General features: G+C 44.6%; 1 protein-coding gene across 2 annotated transcripts in view; it reads left to right on the top strand.

Moving 5' to 3' along the window:
• The window catches only part of sv2a (synaptic vesicle glycoprotein 2A), an 81,461-nt gene that overhangs the window by 29,870 nt on the left and 28,976 nt on the right, over positions 1–22,615 (top strand). For both annotated transcript variants that reach the window (XM_015336673.2, XM_006641778.3), the window contains 2 exons: positions 10,352–11,170; positions 22,348–22,528. In XM_015336673.2, the coding sequence (XP_015192159.1) occupies positions 10,567–11,170; positions 22,348–22,528 (785 nt within the window). In that variant the 5' untranslated portion in view covers positions 10,352–10,566. The remainder of the gene's footprint in view (positions 1–10,351; positions 11,171–22,347; positions 22,529–22,615) is intronic.

The following is a 22,615-nucleotide window of genomic DNA, read 5'->3' on the forward strand; positions in this document are numbered from 1 at the left end:
TCCTCGCTGCTATCTCCTGGGGAAACCGATAGTTAAGAAAAACCCTTTTATCTCCCTCTCCTTCTCCATCCCCATCATGTTTCAGAACGCGAGAGCCGTGCTGCTGTGGGCCGTGGTTGAGCTGTTTGTGAAGGTCCTGCACTCCTCCTTTGCCTATCATGAGAACCTCCTGAATACCACCTACCTGAGCCTTATCTGTCACAAATGCTTTCACCCCCGCCTCCGTTGGCAGCTCTTTCTCATTTTCCTTCACCCCCCCTTATAATGCTATTTGTCCTCATGCTCCCACACCGGATGTCCAGGGCTCATTTTTCTGTCGTTTTGATGAGCGCAGCGACTTTCCCGCTTGGTGTTTTGTTCTCTTCCCGAAGGTCTTCAGTTTGAGTATTATTGAGGGTCATTGCCTCTCGTAATTTGCCAACGTCACTGACAACTTTCTGCAGCAAATACAGTTTCTGCAATTTGTCAGATATTAATAATTATAATCGCTTACACTTATTTAGCGCTTTTCTGGACACACCACTCAAAGCGCTTTACAGATAATGGGGATCCCCTCCACCACCACCAGTGTGTATCCCCACCTGGATGATGCGCCAGTCCGCTCCCCACACACCAGCTCTCAGTGGGGAGGAGAGCAGAGTGATGAAGCCAGTTCAGAGATGGAGATTATTAGGAGGCCATGATTGGTAAAGGCCAGGGGGAAATTTGGCCAGGACACCGGGGTAACACCCCTACTCTTTTGGAGAGATGCCCTGGGATTTTGAATCCCAGAGAGAGATTCAGGACCTTGGTTTTATGTCTCATCCGAAGGACAGATCCTTTTGTCACTATAGTGTCCCCGTCACTGTACTGGGGGGTGTTAGGACCCACACAAACTGCAGGGGCCACCCCTGCTGGCCCCACTAACACCTCTTCCAGCAGCAACCTTAGTTTTTCCCAGGAGTCTCCCATCCAGGCTCACACCTGCTGAGCTTCATTGGGCTGTCAGTGGTGAGTTATAGGATGACATATGCTGCTGGCTGAAGTTACCTTTTCGAACAGCGCATAGCTGCTGACACAGCTTTCCTGGCTGTGCCCTCGTCAGACTCACTCGAACCCGTGTCAGTGTGTCCTGGTGTGAGTGTATAGCTGTCCGCTCGTGTTCACTCATAACTCCGCAGAAGCTGTCCGTGTAGCCCTCAAGGTCTTTATTTTTAGAAGACCCACTTCTATTAGCATCCAGTTTCATCAAGCCAATTACACAGCAATTTCTCAGCCCGTTTTCGAGCGATCAAAGGTGGAGCCTCGGCAATTCTCCTTGTCCGCCATCTTGTCTGCCTGTCAATCAGGCTGATGTCTGAAATGTGAAATCCGACAGAGGGGATGCAGAGGGACAGGTGCATTTGCTCGGATTCATTTGCTTGATTACCACTTCGGTCTCCTCGTGTTCTTTGAAAATGCGACTTATTTTGCATACAACCTAATTTTGCGGCTTTATCACTTTGAAGTGCATCGTGTTCGTTCTGAATATAAACTCCTGCTTGAAAGTGTGCTGATGGCCAGCTCAGACAGCAACACCATGTGAATAAGTGGAAACGTCACAGCATTGAATATGCACGGCACTGTATGTTTGCTAGTTTATATACAGCACATAACACTCCTTCTCATGTATTCAAACTATTTTCAGTCCTTTGGAGACTGCTGAGTAACTCAAGCACTTAAAGTGTGGCTTTGAGTGCTGGTTAAGTGTGCCCATCCAGGCATTACCAGTGGGAGACTGGCCCATGTCCCTAACCGGCCAGCAGAAGATGCCTTACTGCTCCAGTCGATGCCTTCTGCTTGATGTGGCTCCAAGTGTGTCGTACACTGGGAAGAGTCTTCACTCCCTCTGTGCTGGAGTAGGCCTGAGCCTAATTGATTCACAACTATTGATTTCAAATAGGGAGGATGTGAAACAGAAATACATTTCCGATGCCAGCATTTTGATCATTCTCGTTCTGTTTGACTAGCACGGCAAGAGCAAGTCCATCAAGGTGTGAACAGCATAACAATGGAACGGTTGTGCACCTGTGGTGACTAGTAGGGAACTGATAGGAATGTGCTCAGAGCGTTGACTTCAATAGACATACTCAGATACAGTGTGCAAGTGGAGTTCACACTTGTCTATCTGAGGACAAAAACTTAAATCTGTTTTAGAAGCTGAAATTCTCCTAGTGAAGCAAAAAAGTATAAAATAATCATTATTTTTCAAATGGCTAAAATGTTCTAAAATCTCCACAACATGTAGTTACATTGGATAATAGTTGTGAGATATCAAGCACCCTGGATTTGCATATAAAGGCCTACAGTATGTGTTCACCTATGTAAAGCTTGTAAAGCCTATAATAATAATTGCTTACACTTATATAGCGCTTTTCTGGACACTCCACTGAAAGTGCTTTACAGGTAATGGGGATCCCCTCCACCACCACCAGTGTGCAGCCCCACCTGGATGATGCGACGGCAGCCATAGTGCGCCAGAACGCTCACCACACATCAGGTCTCAGTGGGGAGGAGAGCAGAGTGATGTAGCCAATTCATAGATGGGGATTATTAGGGGGCCATGATCGGTAAGGGCCAATGGGAAATTTGGCCAGGACGCCGGGGTTACACCCCTACTCTTTTCGAGAAACACCCTGGGATTTTTAATGACCACAGAGGGTCAGGACCTCGGTTTGACATCTCATCCGAAGGACGGCGCCTGTTTACAGTATAGCGTCCCCGTCACTATACTGGGGCATTAGGACCCACATGGACCACAGGGTGAGCGCCCCCTGCTGGCCCCACTAACACCTCTTCCAGCAGCAGCCTTAGTTTTTCCCAGCAGGTTTCCCCTCCAGGTACTGACCAGGCTCACACCTGCTGGGCTTCAGTGGGCCAGTGGTGAGTTGCAGGGTGACATGGCTGCGGGTAATGAATGAAATGAAACCTCTGCGTGGTGGTAAGAGGTATAAAAGTATTTCCCTGTACAGTACATGTTTGCACATGGGACTGTCCTTGCATTAGTCTTGGATGGCCCACCAGTTAGTGAAGTGGTTCTTCCTTTCTCCCTGTGTTCTTGTGTTTTTTTTTCAAATGTTCTGGTGTCCTCCCACCTTCCAAAGACATGTGAAATAAGTTAATTGTTGTTCTCCTACTGTCGCTGTGTATCTCTGTATGCTGACCTAACATCCTGTACAGGTGGTGTCTTATCTGCTCTTCTGGAACAGACTGTGAGCTCCAGGACTCTCAGTCCTCTCTGGATGTCCCTGCACTGTGTTTTATAAGTAATGAGTCGAGTGTATCCTTGAACTTTTCCTTAAAAGAACATCAGATGTTTAGACAGATATTTAGAGCCATATGATTGTGGAAAGCTATAGCTGGAATAAAATTCAGAAAGCGCCGAGCACTGCCCACGAGAGGAAACGAACCTGAGTTGTCAACGTAGACAGAGGCACACAGCCAAAACCAAACATGAAAGCCCCAGCTGTGCTTCAGGGTTGAGACGCAGTAAAAAGAAAGCGATTGATAGATTTCTGAGCTGTCTGGTTTTTTTTTACAGAGACATTTTGAGGGCATGTTGTCCCGGGAGAGTTGCTTGGAGCTGAAAGGTTAACAGCTCTTTGCGAAGACAGGTTAGCAGAGCTGATGAGGACTCTGCCTGAATACCAAATACTCCACATGAAGCTCTTAGAAGACAGGCTGGGAGGGAGGTGTGAATTCCAAAAGAGGCCAGGACTCATTAGACTGAATTATTTCAGGGACTGGAAACTGTCAAACTACCATTTGTATCAGCGGGGTTTAATAACAGCCGGTCCCTGGGAGGAGTTGTGTGTTTTTATTTCAGCATTCCAAGTGAAGTGATGGGCGATAGTCTTCAAGGATAACAGACATGAGCTGCTATTTTACAGTGATGTTAAATTATTAGTGGGCCTATTTACCACTCAAACACTTAATTCTGCTTAGCAACTCGGAAAGGGGTGTTTCAGTTTTGTCTTTTGGTAATGAAATAAATACTGCAGTTCATTGCTAAAGATCTGAGAATGATTTTCACCATGTTGAATATAATGAGTTCATTGGTGGGAGACCCTGTAACTTCTGAGGAATGGAGTTTGACATTCTTTGGGTTTAGATGGTAGTAGTATTGGAATATTTAAAGACAAGACATTCAAAGTTCACTGATGGCTCGTTAATTTTATTACTAGACAAAATCATTTTTCATAACCAAATCAGCTGTTTGTATTTGTGTGTAGAAGCTAGCTGTCACATAGCATCTTTCAGGACCCTATGCAGACAGCACAATCCAGAAGGGAGTGAAGAGACACGAGGAAGAGCCGAGGAACAGGGCTGGTAGACGAACAGGGGGGCGTGACGAAGGTGGTCGGGGGGGTGCTCCAGGCAAACAGTCCAAAGGGTGTTCATAGGGAAATCCATAGGGAGGCAAAAACCCAGAGCCATGTGGTCCATTCTTGACAAAGACAAACGAAGTTAAAAACCGGAGTGGGATCTAGCGAAGGGTCAGGGGAATAAAAAGAGGGTAATGGGGCCAGTTGCTCCAAGCCCCAGACGCAGATGGTCAGGATGCCAGGGAAAAGGCTTGCCTTCGGACAACCCGGAAAATAGGCAAGCCTTGTGGCATCCATCTTCCAAAACCGAGCCAAGAATCATGGGAGCGTCTGGCTTTTAAAGGGGAGACTGGAACAGGAGGGAGGTGCAGGAGATCAGGCAAAATGTGAAAGAGCCGGAGCACCCTTCAGGGGGAGGGATCAGAATCATGACAGTCCCTCCCTCCTTTCCGGGGCAGCTCTGATGCCCTAAAACAAAAACAAAACCAGATGGAGTCCCGGGCTGCCGGACTGCCACCCACGGCGTCCTGGTGTTGGCTCAGTATTCTGTCAGGGAACCGATCGGTGGAATTGGAGGATCCTTATGTGTAACCATGAATCCCACAGAATGCAGAGTAGCACAGGAACAATCCAAAATACATCATCCAGGGGCTGGGACTCACACACTCACACAGGAGGCTTCTCAATAGTGAGGATGGGTTGGCGTGTGTGAAGGAATGCTGAAGGAAAAGGGACGTGGTTGGATAATTGGTCTGGGAGTGAGAATTTGTGGACTCTGGTGCACGTGGGAATGTGATGGGTTCAATTAGGAATGAGATTGTGAAGCAGTGGGTTTGGGAATGTAACGGCGTTTGCGAGGGAGAGTGTGAGGTGTGACACTAGCACGATGTAAAACTGAGGTCCTGTTTATATGAATAATAAGAATCCCCTGATTTATTTTCAAGAGAGCAAGGGGCCCAATTTTGAAACCGGTTAAGAGAAACAGAAGAGAGGTGCATTTGAAACAACAAAATTTGCTGTTTGCCATACTTATTAGTACAGTATTACCTGCAGGGGGATCCGTCACAACCCACCTGCTGTGTCGCATAAGGAGATCAGTCAGTTCATGCCAATCGATTGTTTTAAGCCAGTTCAGGCTTAAGCATCAGCCAGATCCTGAAAAGTGTCAGACAGTAGGAGTGGGAACAAGATAATTTTATTTGCCATTAGCTAGTAGTGATGATCCAAGAAGCCTTAAGAACAAAACGTTACAAATGAGAAGGGATAATTCAGCCAATATAGCTTAATTGTTTTTTTACTAGCACTGTGTTTTAAGAATATCAGATAGTTGTGTCTTGAAACAAACATTCAACAAGATGTATGTGGTTAGAGATTCACTGTTGATTCTGAAATCTTTATGTCAGTGCCATTGAGGTATTTGAATTCTTTAATTAAGCCCCCTCATAGCCTTCTCTTTTAAGACTCAAATTATTCAATGAAACTGTTTATTAAAGGGTTCCATGGAGTCAGCTTTAGCACAGTGTTCCTAGTGCTTGTTACACACACCTACAACTCTCTGTGTGAGAAGGTGTGCCTCCTTAAAATACATCTCAGGTACAAGTTCATGTATAAATGGCAGTGATTAATCCTGTAAAATAGGTCCTTCCAAGGAATAAGAAAAGCTGCAAACATTTTTTAAGCATGAACTAATTGTTCCTACAAAAAATGTCATGTAAGAGGAAGCCATTCAACATTTCATGCTCATTTGGTTGCTAGTAGCTTATTGATCAAAGAATCTCACCCAGGTATTTCTTGAATGATTTCAGAAAGCATGACATCATTAGATATACTGCATATATACACAGACAGATATACATAGACACAGACAGATATACAGACACTCCATTCTGCACCTGTGAGATTCTGATTCTATTATTCTGATTCTCTCTGCAGGATATTATTTGAGGCTTCCCTGATTGTCTGTGTAGAGTTTCCAAATGTGAATGCCAGTGTGAAATGCAAAACACGTACTGGCTTCAACTGTTATATAATTGGACTCTTATCTCCAGCCCCAGCATCTGAACCGACCCCAGATACCTGGAGGGCTTAGTAACAGATTGAGCAGGCTGACTGCTGCTCTGCAGCACTCACTACTGCATGGACTTAAAGAAACATTCAAATAAACCTCTGTCCACAAAAAGAGGGTTAATCACAAACTCACAACTGTTTCTAAAGAGAATAAAACACAAATGAAACGTACAACAGGTTAACTCATTGCGCAGTTGATTAGGTTGGCAGATGCTGTACATGAGTCATTTTTACCTCATTATATGACTTCTGTGACTCTTTATGGTAATAAAATAAAACAACTGTTAACGTAGGGTGGAAGTGCTTTATTCTTAAACTGTGTTACAACAGACTTGTTAAAGTCCCAGCATGATAGGGAATGTGACAACGGCCTCGGCCTGCTTTTCCAAATAAGAAACAGATCAATAAGACTTCATTTCATTCGCAGACCTCCAGGCATTTTATTTTCCATCCCATTATGTCTCTCTCTCCCCAGAAATATACTGTATATATCAGCCTTGCTCGTTTCTCCGCACGTTTGTAGAAATAGGTCTGGAAAAGACAGGGGGGAGCATGTTTGTAGCAGGCGGCAGCTCACCCTGTCTGCAGCTGTCAGGCTGGTTGTGTGATCACAGCCCTGTGGCTGGAGCTGCTGCCAGGCGTGTCCCTGGAGTCATGTACCAGCAGTCCGGCAACTTGCTATTTCTGCTGCCTCGCTGGGTCACAAGTCAAGGTGTACGTTTTTTGCACAGGAGGTCTACTGTCTTCCATGATATTGAAGGAACCGCTTTATAAGATAAGGTCAGATCACTTTATTGGCCCTATACAATTTCTTGCATTAGGAATTCGTCTTTTTGCAGACCCCAGCTTGCTCTCCATGAGACACACAGACAGGGAGAGAAGCTGGGGGTCAGAGCGCAGGGTCAACCATTGCACAGCACCCCTGGAGTAGATGGGGTGAAGGGCCTTGCTCAGGGGCCCAATGGAGTAGGATTCCTCTGCCGGCTGTGGGATTTGAACTGGCAACCTTCCAGGCACAGGCACAGCTCCTTAGCCACAGAGCCACCACTCTGCCCCTTTTTTTATCCCTTTTTTTGAAAAAAAAAAACTCCAAACTATAGACGGGACACCGATGGGAGCCATATTTCCTGCCTGCTTCAGCATTAGGATTATGATTATTCTCAAGATTTTTATGTATTCATTTAGCTGACAACTCCATACAAGTATACTTCATCCTTCATTAGTACCTCACATTAATACAATATCACATCTGTATTCACATCTCTGTATCTTTAAAGGAAGACCCTTCCAAATGAGGGTGCTACAGGAGACAGAATGGTCTTCAAGCATTTCACTCGGTCTTCTTGCACCTATAAGGTCAAAGGTGTAGACCTGTTAATTAAGATTATTAACTCACAAGTTTCAAGTAACTGCAGAATATGGCATGCGATGAGTTAAATGGTGAAGTGTTGTCTAGGTACTGTATATTATAGGGAGTCACAGAGAATCTGGTCGACCGGCTAGCAATGTAATCCACCTGCACTTTTTCCATTTGATTTTTAATTCCTGCATTGCAGTGTTTTACACGACATTTCCCTCCTTTGCATCTCTGGCAGCCCGACGCTCCCTGCTGGTGCCTCTCTGCTGTGTGTGTCGAACCCTGAAGTCACTCTGTGGTCTCTCAGATCTCTTCTCGAGTGTCTGAAGCCTTGTATATTAAAACATAAAAAAATTGATTTTTATGCTTCAGCATTTGAATAATTGTTTTTTTAAAATCTTTCATTACTTGTTTTTAATTGCTTAAGCTTGTTCTTTGCGTGTGTTTTATTGGATATTGTCTACAATTCCGTAAGACACAAACATGAAATTGTACTTCACAAATCAAATTTGATTTCAAAGTAGGTGCTTGATTTGTTTTTCTTTGGTTCTTCCATTGTGTTTTTATACATTAACTAAATCACTCCAACAGAAAAGTTGAGAATTATTTCAAAAGTCCTGGAAAGGGTCTTTTAGCCAAGAGCAATGTCACGTAGCATTCTTTCAGGACCCTATGCAGACAGCACAATCTGGGGGGTAGTGAGGAAAACACGGGGAAAAAGCATGCAAAGGGACTGGAAGGAAAACAGGGGGGTGTCCACAGTGTGCTGGTGTTCGGGGGAGGTGTGGCCGAGGCAAACAGTCCGATTAAATCCGAGGCAAATCCGAGAGTGTAGCAAATGTCCAAGACCGGGTCCATCCGGACCATCCTGACAGACAAACAGAGTTAAAAGCTGGAGCGGGATCCAACGGAGGGTCGGAGGAATAAAAGGGGGTAACGGGACCAGACGCTCCCAGTCCCTGACCCAGAAGGTCAGGACGCTGTAGAAGCCGATGCCGTCAAGTCGCTCCTGGACTCGCGGGTAGGCAGGGTTCCAGGCGTCCATGGCAGGAACGTCTGGTTTTTATAGCACGGGAGGCTGGAACCGGAGGCAGGTGCAGGGGATGAGTATAGAACAAGGAAGAGCCGGAGCCTCCTTTGGAGGAGGGGTTTTTCGAGCGTGACAAGCAAGGAAGTTAATATTGGAAGGTCATTAAGTGTTGTACTGACTCTAGTGCAAGGCGTTTGTGTGGTTTTCAGACCTTAAATGACTTCATTGAACCAATTAAGGGAAAAATAAATCAAAGTCTTTTCCAGGTTGTAATCGGGTGCTAATTTAAAGATGTCACTAACATCTACAGGATCCTAACACTCAAAACTCTATCAAGGTTCTAGTGCAGCTTGTAAAACCACTGTGCGTCCTCCACACGACTCATAGTCTTGAGATATCTGTTCAGTGCTTATTTTTATTTCATGTATAAGATGACATGTCGCTTCACAATGTAAGCAGAATCATCAATAGAGAATGGCGCAGAATGCAGACAAGGATTGAATTACTTTCAAGAGTCTGTGTAATCATACACAGAGAATTTGATTTAATTCTGCCTCCTGGTAGGATATCATATGACAGTCATTCCAAACTTAAAACAGTTTCTCATGCTTCTAAATTTAACATGAGTTGTCAGGAACAAATATATTTATCTAAAATATGAATCCTGCGTTTATTAATATGCTATCTGAGGTACCAGGTGTTCTACAGGAAATGAAATGTGACTTACAATAGTGATATGAATAAAAATGCATGCAGCTGTCATGTGTATGCCAATACAGTATCCCAAATTTTTTTTTGTAAAACCCATTTTCTCCTAATGCCACTAAGAGGATCATTTTGGTGTTGGTAAAAACACACATACAGAAAATACAATATTAATAAGTAGCTGTTTGATTCATATTCACATTAGGAAAAAACTGAAATATAATTCACACACAGCTTTACAAAGACTGCAACTTCAGAACAAGAATTCTGCTCGTATTCATCAGATAGAAAGAAAAAAATTAAGATTAACTCTTGTATGTGGCTGTTATTACAGTGCTCATCTACATTGCACATATTGACAGAGAACAATAGTAGGACTATGAAAAAAAATACATTCCCAAAAAAACACATCTACCCTAAAGCGCACATACCTCTGCCCTGTTAGTATTTAAGTAGGAAAAAATCCAGAACCAGCATATGATCTGGAAATGTCTTTCCATAAACTGAATTGTATTGCTATACAGTACATTATACATTTTCTAGAACTTTAAAAATATTAGTCAAAAATTTCCAAATATGGGATGTTTCCCCCCAGAATGCACACATGCTGTACGAAAGCACCTAAATGGATCTAGAAAATGTGTTTTAGAAAGCCTTTCCCCTGTCCATCTGCATCTGTGATCCAAATCTGATGCCGATCAGTTGCGTTTTTGAATGAATAAAGACGCAGAATGTGTTTCTTACATCAGAGCCAACAAAGTAGGTTGTCTTTTGTTTTAAAAAAAAACATTTTACAACCGTGTTTCTTCTGTGTAACAAAGACCTGATCTTTTCTTCCCTCCCCACCAGAATCTCAGCTTGGCAAAGGTGCTGTCCGCCGTTCCTGGTGCTGACTGGGGAGAGGGAGCTGTCCGTGGTGCTGAACCCACTAGCGCACATCGGCTCTTGCTAGAAGAGGAGACTTCCAGGAAGATCCCTTCTGACTATCTGCATGCCTTTTGGGCTTCCCTGAAAAAGGTCAAGAATTTCCAGGTGCGTTTTGTTGCCCCGCTATTTTTGCCAACATGGATGATGGGTATAGAGACCGAACAGCCTTCATCCGAGGTGCCAAGGACATCGCCAAGGAGGTGAAACGGCAGGCGGCCAAGAAGGTGGGCCGGAGCGTGGACAAGGTGGCGGACGAGTACACGAAGCGCTCCTACTCCCGCTTTGAGGAAGACGATGACGACGACTACCCCCAGCCCCAGGACGGCTACTACCGCAGCGACAGCCGGCACAACGAGGACGAGGGGGCGAACAGCGACTCCACCGAGGGCCACGACGAGGACGACGAGATCTATGAGGGCGAGTACCAGGGCATCCCGCGGGCAGAGTCGGGGAAGGCGGACGGCCTGGGGGGGCCTCAGGCCGAGGGCTTGGCGGCGACGGGTGCCCAGTTCCGGGATTTCGGGGAGCTGGCTGGCGAGAGGCGCAAGGACCGGGAGGAGCTGGCGCAGCAGTATGAGACCATCCTGCAGGAGTGTGGGCACGGCCGCTTCCAGTGGACGCTCTACTTCGTGCTGGGGCTGGCGCTGATGGCGGACGGAGTGGAGATCTTTGTGGTGGGCTTTGTGCTGCCCAGCGCCGAGAAGGACATGTGTCTCTCCGAGCCCAACAAGGGAATGCTAGGTGAGTAGTCGATCAGCAATCAATCCATCAATTAATCAACCAGTCATTCATTCATTCATTCATTCAATTAACCAATCAGTCAATCAATTAATCCGTCAATCAGTCAACCAGTCATTCATTCATTCAATCAACCAATCGGCCAGTCATTCATTCAATCAATCAGTCATTAATTCATTCAATCATTCAATCAACCAGTCATTCATTCAATCGATCAACCAGTCATGAATTAATTAATTCAATCAATCAACCAGTCAATCATTCAATCAACCAGTTAGTCAGTAATTGAAGCAATCAATCAATGTTATTTTAATATAGTGCCCTTCAACCCCGTTGCATTCTCAAGGCACTTTACATAAATTGCACATATGAAGAAGTACAATACAGCCATGTATAACTGTATAGCTGAGAAACTAAAGAAGGAAGTTACAGGACTTTAAGAACAGGTGCATTTTAAGGCAAGATTCTCTAATGTATTATTAAGGAAGAGTGTTCCAAAAATGAAGTGTTAGCACTGAGCAATGTACTGAAAAGCTGACAACTTGGATATCTAGGACAAATGAATTGACTTTTTTGGCAAGTGGATTTGTCTTTTTCCCTTAGTCTTGATTAGTCTTGAATTTGATCTCAAATCAGCCGCACATGATTTTTTCAATTTCATTGGCTGCTCCTGCAATTTTGTATCATTTGCAGACCTGAGACCTGGCTAGCTCACTAACTAGAGCAGAGTCTACATCACTGATATAAATGAAGAAAGGCAGAAGTCCTAGTACAGACCCCTCCCTGTGTTACTCCACTAATTACATCACCCTCATTTGCGCTTCCACCCCTTAACTGTACTCTCTGTTAAGGAACAGCATCAAAAGCCTTCTGAATCTCAATACATCTTAATGTATACCCTGTATGTCTCCGTTACTTGTAAAGGTGGCCATTTGGCATGTATATTGTAGCTTATTTGGTTGACAAATTATGTGAGATTCTCATCCTGTCATTTCTTAAACCTTTGTTTTCAGGGCATATTGCATTCTCACTGCTGTCAGAAAACATAGTCTGTGCTATAATTTTGCTATAACTTCTAAAAAATAGCAGTTTTAGGGCTGTAATATTATATATAGATAGAGATGATAGTGATGGATCACTCCAGTTCAAAAAGGTCACATGGTTCCTTCATTCGCACTTAATGACGTAATTCAGCTGGATGGGTGCCAATGAGAATGGTATGGATGAGGAAGTATTAACGTATGGTGCTACATTATTCTGGGTGCCCAGCAGAAATACAGTGAGAAGAAGGGAAAAGACAACTGAATTCAGTTCACTAGTGTTGAACACAAGAGTAGCAGTGCCAAGTGGTCAGTAGGTACCAGACAAAGGTGGAGACTGTTTCACTGTGACTTGGGAAAGGGAGGATCTGTACCCAGAGGTTTGACAGGCACCATGTAATGGTGTGCTAAGACCATACAGTATATTGTGAATAATTCTTTTCTGAAGCAACACATTTCTCTTGAGCGTGATGAAGCTCTTAACTGCAGACTGCTTTTGACTTCAGAAGAACTGGACTTTTTAATGTCTAAATACATCTGATGTGTTTTGCCTCATTACGTTCAATTTATACTTTTTAAACTCTGCATTGCAGATCACAAAAAGTAATGAATGCACAAAATAAAAATGCACAAAGTGCACCCTTTGACTGATCAAATGCAGTGCAATTATTTTTCAATTGTAAGCATTCTGGATACTAAACACACAGTGATGCCTAGATATGTGATTTAACAATCTGAAAGGCTTCCACTCAGATTAGAATTAGCACTGGAATTGTGTATACAGGTCATCCTGCAGGGTGTTTTAGCAGACACATGGAGATAGTGTGTTTTAGTGTACTGTGCCAGTTTGTGAATGCATGTATATGAGTGGGATTCTCAGGTTTCATCAGAACAGAAGAGGACATTCTACCCATTTTGCCCATTTGGTAGTTAAAAGCTAATTGATTTCAGCTGTTTGCTGAAAGAAATCAGGATACTGACGTTATCAACATGCTAGCTTGTTCCACACACCCCCACCCCTTGTGTACAGTTTGTTCTCTGTTTTAAATGCACTTCAATTTAATTTTCAACCGTTCCCTCCGGCTGGTGGTCAACTGTTCATTCTGAATAAATCCACTGGGGGGTTTCTGTGCACGTTTGGGGTTTTGTCTGTGACATCAGCACCAACGCCAGTGATCCATGCTTTGTCATGGCTCAGTTCTCTTATTCTTGGTCTCTAGCAAGCAGAGCTCTCCAGCTGTGATGTCAGACCCTGTTATGCAACACATCTGATTCATGCTAGAGTGCCCTCATTATGTATGCTGTGCAGCTGGGTTCTGGGGCTCAGTACAGTCCCAGCCTACATGAACACTGACACTGCTTTTGATTTTCAAATGAGCCATTCCATCTCAAACAAGCTTCTTTTTTTCCTATTAAGTGTTTGACTTGGACCAATTATTCTTTAAAAATTACTTACAGTGATTGGGATTTCCAGAATCAAAGCCTTCTTAAGTCCACACGTGTCCCCTGAAATATGGACCAAATGTAGCACAGAGGAGAGAGAGGAGAGTGAGTCTGCTCCCTGAAACTCTAGAATGCAAATGCAAAAATTGGAGAAGTGTACCTTTATCCAGATCCCAAACCTGCATCCCAGAGATGCAAGCTCTTCTTGGCACCTCAAAGAAATGCTTCGTCCTAAGTTGCATGAATCTGTATCAACATTTCATAAAAGAGAGGTGTTATTTGGTTATAATGAACAAATTAACAGTTATATTCAACCATCCCTTTTCTGTCCACTCTCTATCCACAATTGAGGGTCACTGGGGAGCCAGAGCCTATCCCAGCAAGCAATGGATACAAGGTGGGGTACACCCTGGACAGGACACCAGTCCATTGCAGGGCACACACAAATAAGCACACAATTCAATTCAATTCAATTCAAGGTGCTTTATTAGCATGACCGATGGGTACAATCAGGGTTGCCAAAGCAAATAAAAATTCACATGAAACAAAACAAAAAATAAAAGTCAAATAAACTCTACAGACATTTTACAGACATTTACAACAAAGACATGTCATAAAATATTTACATATACTGTAGACTGTACCCACTCGCTCCAGGGCCAGCTAGCCCACCAGCATGTCTCTGGCTTGTGGCAGGAATCTAGAAGAAACCCACACATACTGTACACAGGGAGAACATACAAACTCCATTGAACCCAGGGCCCTGTGTTGACTACTGCACCCCAGTGCCGCCCAACACGTATATTACAAGACATTGACATTCACATTATGTTAAACGTTAACAGTTTCATATTATATTTTGAGACATTTCTATAGAATGAAAATAAGACAACCAATAGCTTGATCTGCTTTACGGTTTTCCAAGATTTGCAGTGTTTCAAGTGCACAACAAATGAACACAACCAAAGCAATGGGCTGAGCTTTATCGTCATCACTATTTCTGGGCACATGAGAGGAATGAAGTGCAGTATATTGAAAGGACTGAGCCTTCTCAGTCACACTATGGATTGTATGGCATTTGGAAACATTTTATAAAGGATTTGATAATCACTTCTACTGTAAAATAATGGGATGTTACTAATAAAAATGCTAATGTAGTCCTGACCATAGACTGAACCATATCCCTAACCTTACTCATTTTTCTACCTGTTTGTAATATCTTTAATACCATGTTTATATATTTTTATAGTCACTTATAATGGAGATCACAATTACAGTGTGAACAAACTCTCTTTGTGCGTAGCTGAGCTGTACGTGATTTCAGCTGTTGTGCCATGACTCACATTCGAGAGTCTTGAAATAGAAGAGTGAGAGACGAGAGAAGAGAGATGGAGAGGGGGGAGGGAGAGAGAGACAGCGAGAGAGAGAGAGAGAGAGGGGGAGACTGGGAGAGAGAAACAAGAGACCGTGAAAGAAAAACAGGGAGAGTGAGAGACAGGGAGAGTTCAAATTTTTCAAAATCTTTTTTTTGTATTTCCACGTCCTAGTGCTGCTCTCCCTGTACAGTCATTTGCTTTTTGCATTCTCTAGTAGATGGTCTGTCGTAGCCTTAACAGATGCTTGTGGATTTTAAAACAGAATGCAGCTCGCTTGTCACAGTCCGTTCTACTGTTTATTTTTCCTCTAGGAAATGGTTGCAATTTCATAACACTAAAAAAGGAAAGAAGGTGATGAACAAGTAGGGAAATATTTACATATGCAAGAGACAGAAAAAGACTATTTTAGGGCACTGTATTCCTGCTGTTTCGCCCTGAATTCCCCGCAGCAGGACCTGCAGCTCCCATCCCCGCCAGTGGAGCAGCTGTGGACAGAATTGAGGAGAGGACGAGACCAAACGAGTCAGAGAGGAGCTGGCAGACAGCAGCCGAGAAAAATGTGAGAAAGGGAGTGAGGGAGAGAAATTCAGAGCAAGAGCGTGACAGAAAGAGAGAGAGAGAGAGGAGAGAATTAAAAATGGAAGTTTTCACACAGCATTGATAGCAGCAAAAGAAGAATCATAACCAAAATATCCTCTGCAGATTCGGGCAGGCGGTGTCTGTGCCTCTGCCTCTTGTTTCTGACAGTCAGCGTGCAGTGCTTTGACGCATTCTTGCAGAAAGGGGGGGCAGCCCCTCCGCTCTCCTGTCGGTCCACAGCCCTGCCTGCCCTGAGGCATCAGTTCTGTCACTTCGCTGAAGCTCACAGGCCCCTTGCATAGTCTTCTGTTAACTGCTACACTGTCGGCCCTGCTGTCTGGAGATCTCTCCTGGGCCGCTATTCTTGGAGCATCCCATTCCATCTCCTGCCAATCGGCAGTCTGGCACGACCCTGGAATACAGACAGGAAATGTTATGGACATTTGAGCTTGGGACACTTACTAGCAAGAAAATTTCAAAATGGCACATTCGCTGACAGCTTGCTTGAGCCTGTAAACCCAAACACAAGACACAGAACCTCTTCTGCAACGTGTTTTAGATCTAATCTGTCGGTGAGGGTTTGCTGGGATAGGCTCCGGCTGCACTGCAAGCCTGCATTTAAACGAAGCAGTTCGAGAATGGATGGAAGGGGGTTGGTTAGGCCGTTCGATATCTTATCTCTGGTTTTTGGTGGATTTACAGAGTAAACTGCAGTCGTTTTCCGTCCGTCCATCTTCTAACCTCTTCATCCAATTCAGGGTCGTGGGGTTGCTGGAGTCTATCCCGGCATCTATCAGGCACAAACCGGAACGCGCCCTGCGCTGGACAGGACGCTGGTCCCTCACAGGACACGCTGTAGTCCGGCAGGTCTTCAGCTCACATTATAAGATAAGATAAGATGACTTTATTGGCCATATACAATTTCTTGCATTAGGATATTTTGGTTTCACAGACCCCAGCTTTATCTCCATGAGACACACAGGCAGGGAGAGAAGCTGGGGGTCAGAGCGCAGGGTCAGCCATTTATACAGCACCCCTGGAGCAGTTGGGGTTAAGGGCCTTGCTCAGGGGCCCAATGCAGTAGGATTCCTCTGCCAGCCACAGGGTTTGAACCAGCAACCTTCTAGCCACAGGCGCAGATCCTGAGCCACAGGACCACCACTACTGTAGTTCTCATGTCTAAAGGCAGTTCAATGGAGCACTTCACTGGCGACTTTGTCCTCTTCACCTGTTTTGTAAAGTCACTTGGCAGAAACCAAGCTGTCTGAGACCAGAACTGGGCAGGTTATAAAGCAAAGGACACTGCTAAATTGACAAAACCCCACCCTGTCTTCCAGCTATGTGTGAACCGAGGAATTAACTCTTCACACTGAAGTAGCTGGTTTTTCACTTCCAGCTACAATTTTTCAGCACTCTGTGTGATACAATCACTTGGCATTTGGTAGTGTTTATGAAAGCAATCCTCACAAAGCGATCAGCATGCACTACAAATTCTCCATATGCTGCACAGCACCCTGTACGTTTCAGTGACAATCTGAATGTGTGAAATGACTTGGCAGTGGTAGAAAACGCCAGCTCTTTTGTCAAAGTCATATATACACGTGCGTGCCACACTGTGTGTACTGCACTGTGCGGAATTAGAAGTCTACATGGGGTTTTCCTAACAATACCTGAACCACTTAGTTTTAATATCGGAAAGGACACAAATGAGAGGCCATTTATCCCAGCATGCTACTATGGTTCTGTTTTCTCTGTAGTCTTATATCCAGTATAACCGATACTGGTTGTACTGAAACAAACTCCTTCCTTGAATGTAACCCTCCATCCCACCTACGAAAGGGACAGTTTAGAGTAACCAGTCAAAACAAATCTACGTTTCTTTGGGAGAGGTAGGGAAGATGGCGAAACACAGGGAGAGTGTGCACATTCCACATGGACAGGAATCCCAAACTGGAAATAAGCCTAGGACCCTGGAGCTGTGAAGCAGGAGTGCTCACCACCACCCTGTGATAGCATCACAACACCCTGGCACAGAGCGCCATGTGGAAGTGTGGAGCTGAAGAGACCAACAGGCGGTGTTTACAGATCTGCTGGTCCCTAAAGAACAACAGGCTGTTTGACAACAGCCGAACAGATTTGGTATGAATCTGGACCAGACGCTACCTTTGACTTCCCATTTATAACAGTAAGAAGGTCTTCGGAGCTATGGGTGTCATGTATTACTGGACGCCCTAGTAACAGGTAGAGGCCTAGGAGGCTGATGTAGAAGAGAGGATTCCACCAGTAAAAGTAGTAGCAGTAGTTGGCTTTGACTGGGAATCCCCAAGTGGCAGACCACTGCTGAGACAGTGCTCGCCCAACGTCCCTCCCCTAGAGGGTTACTCCAATACTCCACTATTGGTCCTGTGATTGTTGCTAAACTCCCCAGGTGTACCCTGTTATGCGTCATATTTAAAGACTAGCTCCTCCAGTCCTCGGGGCTCATCATTAGGGTAAAGATGTCACGAGGCCCGCCTAGCACCAGGAAACCCTACGTCCGTCTCCTGAGGGCATAGGCCTCATTCCCGACACCTCCCGTCTGGAGGACCTCGCCCTCGTCACCCTTGGACCTCCATGTTTTGCCCGTGTTCGTGTTTTCCCCCTTCACGGGGATTTTAACCTTGTCGCGTCCCAGGATGGATAACTTGTTGATGGACTCCAGGACTGAGCTCTGCCCTGCCTTTGGACCTGTTTGGAATTGGATGCCATTCTCCCCTGTTCACTTTCTCACGGACTGTCACTCTTATTTTGTGCACTATTAAACCCCTGTGTGTTCTCCCATACAATGCCTCCTGTTTCCTCCAGCTCTTACTGCATCACATAGGGTCTATTACAAGACCCGACACAGACTTCTGTCCATGGTCGTGACAGATCAGTCAGCCTGGACTCTCGTGGTTTTCTGGCCAACAGCAGCTCCTACACCTTGCCGTGATGTTAATGCAAGATGTGCAACTTCTCCAACTGGGGCTGCCTCTCTTGCCAGCCAGGAGCTTGCGTGCCAAGTGCTGAATGGCCCTGCAGGTTGGTATAGGTTGGCACAGGAGCACGTTTACAGTGTTGGAAAGATGGGATCAGCTAGAGTTCCCTCACTACTTTCTGAAAGCCACTGAAACCCCATTTCCTGGCACAAATCTAGCACAAATTGGTGATGATATAGAAAACGAATATTCTTCTCCCTTTTGTGCCTAGTTGTGGAAACTAGGCTTCATATTGTTGCAGGATTAGAACTTGGAGAATGCAGAGCAGAGGTCTGCACTGCGCAAGAACTGTGACGGTCGCTCGGTATCCATCGATATGACGTTGTCAAGGTTCTTTACCGTGTGACGGCTCAGTCTGAGGCATGTGAATGAAGTCTGCATTGCAGAGATGGGAGGCTTATCTGGCCTTTTTATCATCTCCCTTTCTTCTGCCTCCCGAGTCCTATTGTTGAAGAAGGTGACTTGAGTGTCCTGCTCTGATGGCTGCCTCTCATTTCCTCAGTCACCTTCGCACAACGATCTGGAGGGAAACTCACCACTGCAGCACTGTCATCCAACAGATCCTACTTTGTTCTACAGCAGACTCTCTGTACTTCACAAAAGCTGAGCTCTTAAGCTTTGGAAAGGACTGTACCATCCTATAAGAGCAATAAACAGGGACTTTGTCAACAAAACCTTTAAATGAAAATGCAATCAGCATGTGTTTTTGGATTTTACTGGTTATCTATTTTTTTTTAATCAACCTATGGCCAGTACAATAAGTAGTGAGGATTGTGGGTGATTCTCTGGCACACCTTAAGTATTAATCACTTGATATCTCACTCGCTGTGAACTCCAAATTCATCACAAGAGAGATCACACTGACTGATGGAGGGATGCTTTGCCAGGTGTCCCTTTCAATCAATTAGTGCTTCCTTTCAATCATGCATTGCAAAAGGAAAACACTCCATCAAGAGAGGCCACAGGCATGGTCTTCTAGATCACCCACACACACAGACGGTGGTGGACAATTATCTGGGATTTGAGGTAGCCCATTCCACAGATGATGTCGCCTCATGTGGTCTCATTTGAAAATGGTGAAAGGTGCAGCAATAGTCCTGACTATTAGGAAATGTCAGGAAATGCAGGATGTGAATCGCCCTTGTTTTTTGCTGCTCTGTTCACCGGATGAGTCCTTGGATTGTGTGAGCCTTGCAGACACACGTTTCAATCACAGACATTTTTAAACGTTAGATCCTACAAACACAAGATGAGCTCCCAGTCCTTGTTCTGGGGACTTCGGCTAGAAGAAGTACTTTAGACAGCTTATGTTAGTACAGGACGTTGGCTTTATAAACCACTACTGTAGTTTTGAAACTAGGCACAGAATGCAGGAAGTAGTCTAATTAAACAATCAGTTAGACTAGGCAATTAGGAGCTAAACTGCATCACAAACTAGAACCCTAGAACTTCCTGCGGCCAGGGTATCGTCATAGAAAGGGATCCCCAAACCCAGTGCTGGCTAGGCACAGCCCAGCAGGGCTTGTGGGTGTCTTGAACACATCTTAAAAGTCTGAGAGAAATGGTTCACTTGTCCCAGATTATTCTCGATTTGCTTCTTCTCCACAAATATGTCAGTTTGTTCTCGATACCCCTGCGCAGACTATATAAATCAGTGCATCCTTTATATGCCCTTAATATGCTTGTGTGCCTGGGTTCATTTTTCATTGATGATGCTGAAGTGGTCCTTCGGGTTGACCTTTGTAATTCCTTTCAGGATGTTGGATACTGGTGTCCTCGCCCTTCACGATCTCCTCAGATACGCTTCAGATGGACTCTTCCTGCCTCTGTGTTATGAGGCAGGAAGTTCTCATCCTCAACACTGGATTGTATTGTCTGCTTTATGAAAACAATGAAATACTGTATGTGTGCCAGAGCTTTTATATTTTAAAATACACCTCTGACGGCCATGACAACTCTAATCTCTCCGTCTGTGTTCTCAAAGACGGTATTCCGAACTCATACATCAGAAAGATTACCGAAACCAAACTTATCCTGCAGCTAGGATCACACATTCCCCCTTCTCTTAACGACAGACTACTCTTCTTTGAAATTTTCTCCATTCATTGGAAGTTTCATTTCACACCTCTCTACACCTATCCTGACTTCATACCTCTTGATTGGCCTCTCTGTCTGTCCCCTGCTCCCGCCTCTCACTCCTCCTCCCTCCCAGCCTTTGTTCTCCCGCTACTTTATCTTTGCCTACTGCCCTGTCTCTCTCACACCTGAAGAAGGCTCCACGGCCGAAACGTTGTGTTTTCTTTTTCATTTTTTCAGCATGGAATAAACCTATTACTTGTTCCTTTATATTTTAAAGATGACAATCACAAACCACACAATTATGAAGAGGTTAAAGTACAACTTCTAACACTATATCAGTTCTATGATGGTACTGTATCTCTCGCATAGCCTGTAGGAGGGCATTTATTACTCTCTGATTTGTAACATTTTAAATGCTAACCAAAGCCCTGATTGTTTTTTCAGAATACAATGGCATGCCCTTTGAAGATATGATATGATTTATGACCAATGATAAATATTTCCCCACCTGGAAGCAAATGAATCAATAATAAATAATCATACACCCAATTTTCAGGTAATGGTAAACAAGGTCTTGGCAAAATGACTACTCTTAATTTTCGGTGAATCATCTGGTGGTCGAAAAATAAACAGGTGCCATTTTCAAAGATAAATATTGTACAGCAGCACCAGCACACAAAACACAAACCCTTTCAGCTGTTTACAGAAGGGGTGAGTCATACAGTTCTTATTCAGTCTTTTTCCCCCTTGACACCTGGCCTTGAACAACCTAAAACACTCAGACCTTGTGATCAAGGAACTGACTTTCAGTCACACACCATAATGCATCCTGACTGGAGGATTTACAAAAGACAAAATCTTAAAAGACAAATATCTTAAAATACTTCTTCTTTCTATGAACATAGTAAAAGTTCCTTCAGTGCTCTGTACAGAGGTTTCGGGAAGAATCCAGTGCTCATTTTGGATGGTTTGTTGTAATTCACACACACCTGTCTCGTGCTCTGTTGCTTAAAATAATCCCTATTAAACTGCTTTTCATCCTTATATTTTGTCTACCTAGGTGCACCTACAGTAGCTACAGGTCATCTCTATAAAATTCTGAAGTGTTCTAGTCTGATGATCCCGAATGGCCCTCCTGTCAAACCAGGCACTTATTATCAAGCTAGATAAAGGCACAGCTATGTAAATATATTATCTAGTGACGTCCCACACACTGGATCCTCATGTCAGGAGAGACAGATTTTCTAAATAAGTGGCAGTGGTTATTAAGATGTACTGAAGATCCCCTGATCTGAAACACAGTATTTTAATACCCCAGCCTCCAGTGTCTCTAGCGTTTGTATCTGCCATCGCATATATTTCTACACTCAGAGGCCAAAATATTAGGTACCCCTCATTGGACAACATTGTGGCCTTTGTGAACAGTAAGGACAGTTGGGAAAGAATGTTGGTTAATGGTGTGTGACATGACACAGTGATCTACACCTTCCAGGATGGAGATCTTTGACTTTGGCTGGAAATTCAACACCAGTCATGCTTTGTCTAGACTGAGACAATCCACTTGCTGGAGTGGGGGGTTGTGATATTTGGGTCAGTTAGCGTGTTTTTGGTCCTTGGCTGAAGGCGATGTCTGTGTGCCAACCCAGGGCTGATCGTCTATCTGGGAATGATGGTGGGAGCCTTCCTGTGGGGCGGCCTGGCGGACAGGATCGGGCGCCGGCAGTGTCTGCTCATCTCCCTCTCCATCAACAGTGTCTTCGCCTTCTTCTCGTCCTTCGTCCAGGGCTACAGCACCTTCCTGCTCTGCCGCCTGCTCTCCGGGGTCGGGTAAGGGACTCTCTCTCGGCCGGGGCCTGCTGGGTTCAGTGCCCGGGGGGGGGGGTGATGGCAGCCGGGGGCCGAACGTGTCCTGTT

This window comes from Lepisosteus oculatus, chromosome 27 (genome assembly GCF_040954835.1).
Source record: "Lepisosteus oculatus isolate fLepOcu1 chromosome 27, fLepOcu1.hap2, whole genome shotgun sequence".
Classification (NCBI taxonomy): Eukaryota; Metazoa; Chordata; class Actinopteri; order Semionotiformes; family Lepisosteidae; genus Lepisosteus; species Lepisosteus oculatus.